This window comes from Sminthopsis crassicaudata, chromosome 3 (genome assembly GCF_048593235.1).
Source record: "Sminthopsis crassicaudata isolate SCR6 chromosome 3, ASM4859323v1, whole genome shotgun sequence".
Taxonomy (NCBI): Eukaryota; Metazoa; Chordata; class Mammalia; order Dasyuromorphia; family Dasyuridae; genus Sminthopsis; species Sminthopsis crassicaudata.
This window is the reverse complement of record NC_133619.1, coordinates 583906628-583917606: the sequence shown is the minus strand read 5'-3', so window position 1 is coordinate 583917606 and position 10979 is coordinate 583906628. Positions and strand designations below refer to the sequence as shown.

The 10979-nt window shown below is 33.8% G+C and overlaps 1 protein-coding gene across 1 annotated transcript; it reads right to left on the bottom strand.

Annotated features, from left to right (window-relative positions):
* Window positions 1–1696: 1696 nt before the first annotated feature.
* On the bottom strand, window positions 1697–2644 carry LOC141559930 (olfactory receptor 52H1-like). The gene has a single exon (XM_074297588.1). The coding sequence runs from the start codon at window positions 2642–2644 to the stop codon at window positions 1697–1699; it is 948 nt and encodes a 315-aa protein (XP_074153689.1).
* Between the last annotated feature and the right edge of the window lie 8335 nt (window positions 2645–10979).

The window sequence follows — 10979 nt, the reverse complement described above, 5'->3', positions numbered from 1 at the left end:
TCATCAGATTTGGGAAGAGAGTCCAGCATGAATTCCTTTAAGTCTCACCTAAAATCCTATATCCTAAATCCTATATCCCACCAGAAAATTTTTCCATTCTTTCTTAATGCTAGTGTATTTCCTCTATTGATTATCTCCAATTTATATTTGTTCACAATCATTTTCATGTCATTCCCTCTTCCCCCATTTAAATCCTTAAGGACAGGGGTTGTCTTTTTCCTTGCTTTGAATCACCAAAATTTAACATAGTAACTAGTATACTAGGCACCTAATAAATATTTGTTTGACTATCAGTACAGAATGAAAATACTTTTCAATCATACCCTGGGTGAATTAAGAGTGTTATCCATTCATAATCACTACCATTTGGAATTTTTTGGGTCTGATTTTTTTAATTGCTTCTTGGTGGGAGCAGTAAATTTACTAAATTAATTGGTAATATGGTAATATGAATAGAGAATAATAACAATAATTCATATATGTATGCATATGCATATATAATATTTCACTTTATGGTTTCTAAAGTTCTTTAAATATATTAATTCATCGGATCATCCTAACAATTTTGTGAGGTGGATTCTATTACACCTACTTCAACGATGAGGAACTTGAGGAAGAAAAAATTAAATGATTTGCTCCCAGTCATACAATCAGTAAAAGCCCGAATCAGGGTTTGAATTTGGGTCTTTTCAAGTCCAAATCCTATGCTCTAGTCATTGTGCCACTGAGTTGCCTCACTAGAAATAGACTTGTGGATAAAAGTTCAAGATTAGAATAAGATGTTACTTACAAGATGTGTTACTTTTCTGGACTTCAGTGTTCTTATCTGTAAAATGAGTAGGCTGAAGTCTTTGGATTCTTGATTCCTTCTAGCTCCAAATCATGATCTTCAAATGTGATAGCCCATGAAGGGAAATGAAATTTTTGTAGACATAAATGGGAATACCAAATACTTCTTCTACTTTTAAGCTACTGCTTTAGTTGTGAACCTTAATCTCATTTTAAAATTTTTCTTTCTTTTCTTTTCTTTTCTTTTCTTCTCTTTTCTTTTCTTTTCTTTTCTTTTCTTTTCTTTTCTTTTCTTTTCTTTTCTTTTCTTTTCTTTTCTTTTCTTTTCTTTTTAATTTACAGTGGCAGAATTACCAGGATACTATACAGCAGAGACTCTTGAAAGTTTGGATGAACAATCCTCCAACTGGAAAGTGTCTAGAGTCCTACTTTAGGAGCTTAGTTCTTATACTCTGAAACTAAAAACTAACTGGCTTTAACATCACCTTTATTAAAAAAAATGTCTTCAGATATTGTGTCTTTCATTTTTCTGCTCTGATTGCTAATTTATCCCAAAATCACTTGTTTGAAAAAAAAACACATTTATTTTTAAAAGATAGGGGAAAAAACATAGGCTATCTTAATCACTTCTTTTAATTTCATAATAGACACTGTTCAATAACAATAGGGTCTCTCTGTTCACAAGAAATCTTTACCTTCTCCCTGATAATAAATCATCTTTCCTGATTTTCTTGTTATTTTTTCTGTCTCCATTCTGTTAATTCCTTGTACTAGGATTAGACTCTTGAATTTTATGAATATAGAAATCAATTTAGTTTATATTTTTCTATTTTATGGGAAATGTCACAAAATCATTTTTGAAGGATTTCCCTTAGCTTCTTCCAGTTCCCCTTCCAATAGTTAGATGTCACTGTGTCCACTTTGGAGAAAATAGGAGGAGAATCTTATCTCGAATTTGCTTGGTCTTCACTCCATAGACAATTGGATTGAGAGCTGGAGGAATGGCAACGTAAAAGTTGGCAAATAGGATGAGGACATGACGTGGAACACTGTGTCCAAAACGATGAGCAAGAATGGAAAAGAAGGCTGGAGTATAGAACATGAGGATGACACAGATGTGAGATCCACAGGTTCCAAGAGCCTTCTGGCGAGCACCATGAGAAGGTAGGTGGAAGACAGCACTCAGTATAATGGCATAAGAGACAGCAATAAGGACAATGTCAGAAATCACAGTCATAAGAGGCACAGCAAAACCATACCAGATGTTGATTGAGATGTCAGCACAGGAAAGTCGCGCCACACCTATGTGTTCACAATATGTATGGGGGATGATAAGTGTTCTGCAGAAGGGCAGTCGCTTTAGCAGGAAAACATCAGGCAAGATGACACAGAAGCTCCTGATGATGATTCCTATCATAATCTTGATGATGACCTGGTAGGTCAGGATGGTGGTATATCTCAATGGGGAGCATATGGCCACATAGCGGTCATATGCCATGGCCAGTAGTATGGCAGAATCTACAACAAAGCTGAAATGGAGGAAAAACATCTGGGTAAGGCAGCCTGAGAAACTGATTTTCTTGTCTCCAAACCAAAGGTTGCTGAGAAGTTTGGGCATTGTGGTGGTTGACAGAATGAGGTCCGTTTTGGCCAACATGGAGAGGAAAAGGAACATGGGCTCATGGAGGCTGCGCTCCACAGCAATGAGGTATAGTAGGATACAGTTACCTCCAATGGCCACAAAGTAGATAGCACAGAAAGGAATTGCAATCCATATATGGAACTTCTCAAGCCCTGGAATACCCACTAGGATAAAGAAGCTGGGGTTGTAGCTGCTTAAGTTGAATGTGGCCATCAGGTAATTCTTGAACCTTGAAGAGAAGCCAAATGCCAGAATTAACTGCCAGAGTTGATGGTGACCCTATAGAATATGCCAATGTCAAACGTTCTGTGTGCTTAGAAGGCTCTTCTGTAGTGCAAAGAATTCTGTAGGGTGTGGTACACTGAAGAACTAATAGCTCTGTGTTTATCTGGGCACTTTAAAGGAGGAATAGAATAACAGAGGGCATTCTGTATCCCAGGAAAGGGATAATATGTTAAATCAAATATGGGGAGCCATGTTTACATACACATTTGCAAATATAATGTATAAATATACTCATAGACATACATATCTATATATGTATGTATATAAGATATACAAATGCTCTTTTCACAATATACATATCTATATCAGTATGCATGTATGTATATTAGTAAACTGAATATATAAAATGCTGTTCCTAAACAAGCATATATACACACAGGTATATGTGTGTATATAGTATACTGAACATAAGCTTTATAGTTTACAGTTTTTCTGACAGCAATTCTTTGTGGTCAGTAAGACAGAGTAATATAAACTTGTGGGTTCAGAAAGATTAAGTGATTGGCCTATAATGACAAAATTAATAAATTTGGGAACCCCCATCTTGTAATCTGGCCAGTACTCTTTATGTAAAATGGCAAATGATCAGATTCTTAAAACCTTAGGAATATGACCTAAAGTGATCCTTGAATTTAGAATTATTTATATATTTTGCAATGGGTCCTGATGGGAAAAGTACTGAATATTGTAGCATAAAGCCTATTGTATAATAATTGGTATGATTTATTTGTGGATAGAAAAATCATTGATATTGGGAGTTTCTGGTAAGATGCTTCCTCTATCAATGAAGTTTAACATCTTTTCTCATATCTATAGCATTAAAGTGTTACCTGAGAACACAATGGTTAAGTGATTCTGGGACAAACAGCACATTCCAGAAGTAGACTTGAACCCTAAACTTCCTGGTTTCGAAGTCAGCTCTCTCCTCTATAATATGTTGTCTCTGGTTTATATTCAAGGAAAAATGATACTTGATCAGTCTAATAATCAAGTCATCATCATATTAGAAGGGATATTGTATTTCATCAAAGAATTTTGGATACTTTGTGTTTGAACAAAAAAACAAATTTATTTCCAAAAAGTGTTCATGTAATGCCCACTTAAAAGTATAGAATTATTAATTTCAATCTAGAAGAGACTTCAGAAGTCATTTAGTCCAACTGCCTCACTTTACAGATGAAAAAACTAGTTCCCAGAAAGACTAATTTATTCAAGATCACATAGGTTGTGACTAAGCCTTCTATTGCATAGCTTGGCCTTCTTCCTGGTATTCCCTAAAGAGAAGCCTCCTTGCTTCTCAATGGCAGCCCAAATATATAAAATGTTATATCTGAATAAATTTGTTAGAAAGTTTATTTTATGTTAAACCAAAATATACCTCCTTGTATTTTCCATTATTATATCTAGTTCATATCTGTGGAACCAGATTTTTTAAAATGCCTATTCTATTTGCCAGTCTTTTGAAGATTTAAAGACAGTGATTGGATCATCTCCAAATTTTACTTATTCAGATTACATAATTTTCATTACTTGGAGTAATTTTCATGGAATCTGGTCTGTATGTCCCACATCATCCATTATGGAGATACTCTGATAATATGACAGCCTGAATTGAAAACTTGAGCAGTCTTTTCAGTTTATAAGTTACATTATTGAGCTTATACCTATCAGAAACCTAAATTCATTTATTTGTTATTTTTATATGATTTATTATTTGGGCATAATCCCTTCTTCTAATTCTGAACTTATAAAGTGAATATTTTTGAAAAACAGTTCAAAACTTTACACTGATGCTTATAAAATAAAAAGTGGGAGGAGGCTATCAACCTTAGGTAAAGATATCTGCAGGCCACCTATTGACTTTGAAAGCCATGTATTAACATCATTAGTGCTTTATTGTATTTATATTTATTTTGCTAAATATTTCTCAAATATACACTTGGGAGTGTTGAAGGCCATAACCAGTCCAACTCTCCTTTTATCTGATTAGGAAACTGAGGGCCAGGAAAATTGAATGGCTACTCTTGGGTACACAAGTATTTGTTTCTTTAAAAAAAATCATCCAAACAATTGACCCGGAAAGTAGATCCAAAAGAAATAACTTAAGAATTATTGATCTCCCTGAAAAATCCTGATAAAAATAAATTGAGTATTACAGTTAATTTCTGTTTAAGTGAATTGGTAAAGTTTCTTCCTCCCACAATGGAGTTTTTCCTTGAATGGACAGAGAGAAAGAAAAAACCATCAATGTTGATTGATTTATTCAGAGATTATCTTTTCTTGAAATTTCAAACTGACTTTATGACACAGTATATACAATCCTCTACAATCTGGAGTTAACTATTGGTCTTATCTCATATTCTCATATAGCAATATGAGAATCCTATTCTCCCCTCTATATTATATAGTCTAGGTGAGACGAACTACTTACTCTCTTTCCCCTGCACATTCTTGGGATCATAAATTTAGAGCTGGAAGGAGCTATCCAATCTAATTATTCTCACTTATTATAGATAAAAGAATTCATTGACTTGGCCAATGTAGCTCAGGTAATAACCTTTAGAGATAGAATGTGAACTCAGGTTTTGGACTCCAGATCTTATGTTTAACAATGTCATTCTTATAGATGCATAATTTTGCTGATGATTTTAACTCTGAGGAAAATATTCTCTATCTCTCCCCTCTTTATCAATTAAATTGAAACACACCCTTTAAAGTCCAACCTAAATGAAATCTTTTCCAGGAATCTGTCTCTTATAGCAGTCTAATGTTGTGAGGCTTAAATGAGATAATGGATATAAAACACTTTGCAAACCTTAAAGTGCTATATAAATGCCAGTTATTATGATTATGATTACGGACATTATTAGCCTTCTGGTAAATATTACTATTGAGATCAAAAAACATCACATAGTGCAATACAAAGGTATGCTGGCAAATGTTTAATAACTAGACTCTCTGGGAAAAAAATATGCACACATTCCCACTTATAAACCTTATCTTAAGAACAATTAATGAACCAATAAATTAAACTCTGTTTTTACCAACTTCTGAAGTGTAAATGTTCACACTGAAAATTTTAGAATTGACTCTTAAAAGGTGATTAGAGCTGACTTCAGCACACATTTGCTCTGATTTTAACTATTCAGCTTGAAAAACTTGTAAATCTTATTTAAATGGATAAGTATGTATCCACACTTCCCAAAAAATTATACTTAAATTTTATGATCATTTAAATATTAGAATCAATGGCAAAAATGAATAGTTTTCTGGATAGAGAGTTAATAATCTCTTACATAAACTGCTGAATGTAGTTTTATTTGAATTTTAACAAGTTATTAGGAGAGAGTATATTCAACACTACAACCTACTATAAACAATAAGCCAATAAAATTATGAGTGCTTTAGGAAGAAAATTTGGAGAAAATACTGAATTTTAAGTTCTGAGTAGCACTTACTGCATTTAAAATAATTCAAACCTAGTTTCATTTCTCTATGGGACCTTGTTTCTTTTACTTACTGTTGAGTTGTACAGTAAAAAAAAAAAAGAAGGGACATATTAAAAGCAAAAAAATTCATGGAGTATAGAGCCATGTATAATAAATGATCTAACAAAGGCTTCTGATGCCAGGACCTATCCCAGACCTCATTGCAGTATTTTCCTCAGGACTGAGTCCCTCTTATATACTTGCAAACACATACACACATATAAATGTATATGTGTATTTATGTGTGTATATATGTGTATATCCAAAGCAGATATAGAGAACATGACATGTTTGTATACACACATATGATTACATGCATACGCACCTACACATGTCACATTTTCTTTATCTACTCTCTTGCTCTTTCACAACTAAAAGCCCCTATTCATCCAAGACAGTCTTGTGCACTTCCTTGCCTCCAGATGAGATTGCATCCTATACAAGTCTTAGACAAGGTAGTTTAATGATATTAATGATATTGAACAGCTCCCCAACCCCACCACACCCTGTCCCCTAACTTCCACCATCACTATTGCTCACAGCCTTGGTTTAACTCACCAAGCTCAGTCTCCAGTTATCCTGCCTATAGGAAGAACAAATCTTTCTTAGACAAGGAACTCAGATGAAGGCTGAATGAACACCCTTGTAAGAAACAAGATAGGACTTTTTATTCTCCTTGGTATCCCAGGAGGGAAAGCTCCAAGCCTGCAAATCCCTGAGTACTTAGTTCTTCAGGATATAAGAAAAATCAGCTAGATTAACCCTTTGCCTGTATGAAAACAGATACTGTATTTTGTGCAAAGAATGGCTCTAGAGGTATGGAGATCAACAATTCCTGGGTTCCTGAGAGGCTTTGATTTCAGTGGTTTGGATCATGAAACTTGTCTGAGACATGAATCTTTGGCTCCTTATATAAGAAGTATCATCTCAAAGCATTAATGCCTTCTCTTTTTCTTTAGCATATAATACAGCTTCATTAATTTCTCATTTATGAACCTCTGGAATCTGTGTTCACTTTTTCAGGACTTTTTCACCCTATCTCATTTCACATAGTTCATATTCCAATTTAAAATCAGATTTTCTTTGCAAATCATTGTCTGGATTTCATGTGCCTTCCTTTATCTCTAAACATTCACCTGGGGTCTTTTCCAATCTTGGAATTAACACAATCCTTTTCTATAATTTTGGTGTATTTTTTCTTTTCTTTTAAAGCTTTTCATTTTCAAAATATATGCATAAATAGTTTTCAGTATTTACCCTTCCAAAAACTTATGTTCCAGTGTTTTCTCCCTCTCTTCCCCACACCCTCCCCAGGTGGCAAGTAATCCAATATATGCTAAACATGTGCAAATCATGTACAAATATTCTATATATTGTTTTCACAATTATCATGCTGTACAAAAGAAATCAGATCAAAAATGGAAAAATACTTCTCTATCAATTTGGTTCTTGATGGTAGAGTCGGTTGTAATTTTACCTTTTCTTCAAAGTCTAGTTTAGGTGGCATTTTCTCTATGACGCTTCCTATGGTACCTCCAGCTAGAGGAAATCCTAGCTTTCTTAATTTTCTAGACCATTCTGTTTTGCATTTATGCTTTTCTAACTTTTATTATGAGAAGCAGTATTGCATAGTAGAGCCAGCCTTGAAAAGAAAGATATAGGTTAATATAGGACAATTACTGGCCATGTGACTCTAAGGAAGTCATCTAACTTCTTGGAGCACTAGACCAGGGCTTTTCAAACTTTTTCCACTTGCAAACCCTTTTTACCACAGAAATTTTAAAGTATAATTGAATATATATATATATATGTTTATCTATATATATATATATGTTTATATATATGTGTGTATATATATATACATATATATATATATATAATAAGAATACAAAATCAAATATTTGCTGATAATGAATGATAATTTTGTGACTCTTACATTATGAAATATATAGAGTCTTATACCACACTTTAAGTAGCTGGGCTCTAGACTTTTAAAAAATATGAAACCCATATAGAAAAAGTCTACTAAATTGTACATATAGGCTGCATATTGACTTAGAAACTATATCTTAACATTATCTATGTCCTGTTTTGTTTTTATTTAATATATTGAATACTTCCCAATAACATTTTATTCTGGATCAGCTGTATAGTGGAATATTGCCTGCTGCAATGCCAGTGGGTTGATTGCTTTAGACAACTCTTTAAAGTGCAGAGAAAGCATAGTCCTACCATTGATATAGGAAGAATTTACACCTGGGAATTTCCTATATCAATGAAAACTTAGGCACAGTTCAGCACTCTAATTGGTATTGTAGTTATTTGTAGAGATGTTTTATTCTTATACTAGATTATAATCTACTTGAGGACAGAGCTACATAACTAGTAGGGTGTTTTGAACATGGCAAATGCCTGTTCATTGATAAATGACCATTTCAATTTTTCTGTGTACCTGCATGCACACATACATATTTAATAAGTGTATTATTAATTAGAAGAGCAGGGGAAATGATCCAGAATCTTTGAGAAGGTTAAGGGAACTCAGGACTGTGAAGCAGTCTTCATTGGACACTTGTTGACTCAACACAAATATCCTAAAAAATATTCACTGAAGGAGAAACAGAACACTAAATATAAACACCTATTTATTATTGTATTGGATAACGAAAAAAAAATCAGTACTTAATACCTACACTTTATGAATTCTCAACAGCATTAATTTACTGTTAATTCTGAGCAGTTAATTCTATTTAAGAAATTATTCCTGCTTCATTAAGGACTTTTCTGCTTACTTTTCTCTCTTGTTTCAATTCATTCCAATACTGGCATATACAAATACCACACACTGCCATAAGGTGGCAACATGGTAATAGTCACAATGTTACAGTAGCAAAGCAAGCTCTGTTCTTGAGCATTATGTTTGGGGGACTGGAAGTGGGTAATTCAGGCTTAGAAACAAACTTTCCATAACTTCTTCATATCAAAGAATATAGATACCTGGAAAGTTAGATGGTCCAGATGCAGAGTGAGAGTAAGGGTTAACAGAATCTAAAGACTTTGTGTTTGCTTTACAAAAAAGTTAAGAGTTGTACTCAATAGAACACATAAATAGTTTACACTCTAATTGCTGGCTGAGGAAGCTCATGTCATCCATAAAGACATAAAATTACATCAGGTCATCACTGGAAGGGACTTCAGGGGCTAGCTAGTCTATTTTATCTCTGAGCAGGAATGTTCTTTATCTACAACAATTCTCAACCAGTATCAATCAGCCTCCGTGAGGAAGTTGACAATAATGGTGGAGCTTACTCCACTTAGCCAGCAAGTCAATTCCACTTGGCTCACATTGTTTAATGATATTTTTTCCCCATTTGCTGAGTCCAAATTTGTCACTCTAGAATTTGTATCCATTAATCTTTATGCTGGACTATGATGATAATGTTTAAAAACGTCACATCAAATGCTGAACTTTTATTAAAACAATCAAACAACAAAATAAACCCAAACATAAAATATTTGGTCCAATATATTAATGAATATGAAAGACAATGTGAATGATACAATATATAATGCTGGCCCCAGAGTAGAAAAGTCCAGAATTCGAGTTTTGCCTTTAAAATATATTGATTGACTTTGTCATCTTGGACAAATTATTTAATCCACCAGTCCTTAAACTTTTAAAATAGGGGGCCAGTTCACTGTCCCTCAGACTGTTGGAGTACCTCAAACTCTGTCTCCACCACCTCAGCCCAGTGCTGGAAGTGTGCATTGCTAACACAAGTTTAGGCCAAATGTCACTTCAGGTCTGATTTTGCCATAGGCAAGCTACATAAATGTCCTCAGTGGGCCGCATCTGGTCCTTGGGCCGTAGTTTGAGGACCCCTGATTTAATTTCTTCAGCACTAGGCAAGAAAACACAGAAGGTTCTTAATTGCCAAATGATAGTTTCCAATCTATATTAGCTAAAGGAATTAGTTTCCTTAAAGAGCTGAATCCAATGTTTTAGGTCCCTAGTCAAGTCTATCTGGTCTGAATTCAGTACTGTTTTGTGGAACCATCAGTTAGCCATAGAATTCTCTGAAGTCCTGAAGCCACAGTTTCAAAAACTAGAGCTTTCTTTGCTTCAGATCCGACCAGTTTAGACTTTGTAAGATATCTGACACATCAAGCTTTTAGCCTCAGCAGGGGTAGTGAAACTATTTTATACTTCCTTAAAAACATTTTTAAGGTTGCTGGAAGGGGCATCTTTATGGGCTGTGTTCTGAGAAGTGACTTGACAGAAACATTATCAAGAGAACCTAAATTCTGAATAAATGGAGAAATTTAATATGAATTTCTACTTTGGCTACTAAAAGAAAACTATGCTTTATTGTTCTATCAGAACAAAAAAAATGTTATAGGAAATTTAAAAAAAAAAGTGTTAATAGCCTCTAACCTGACTTAGAAGGAAGACAAATAGAAATGAAAATGATTTATAAGAAAATTACATAAAGGGCATTCCGGGCCAATGAGATTGAACAAAGGTGATATGACAGCCATCATTATTTAACATTGAAAAATCAATGCAAGGGAGAGATTATTCTATAGAATGATAATGGAATAAATTTCATTTCCTATAAAATAAAAAAAAGACTTTATACTTTGTCTTCTATAGGAGCTCCAGTGCATTAATCTGAGAGAGGTACATGTTTTCTCCCGCTCAAGATATGGAATCTATCTAGAAGCTAAAAAGACCCTCACTGGTATATGTCTATCTGTTTTGATTTTTAAAAATT

Coding starts and splice junctions, on each gene's coding strand:
- LOC141559930 (XM_074297588.1), bottom strand. CDS start 2,644: ATGGCCACATTCAACTTAAGCAGCTACAACCCCAGCTTCTTTATCCTA.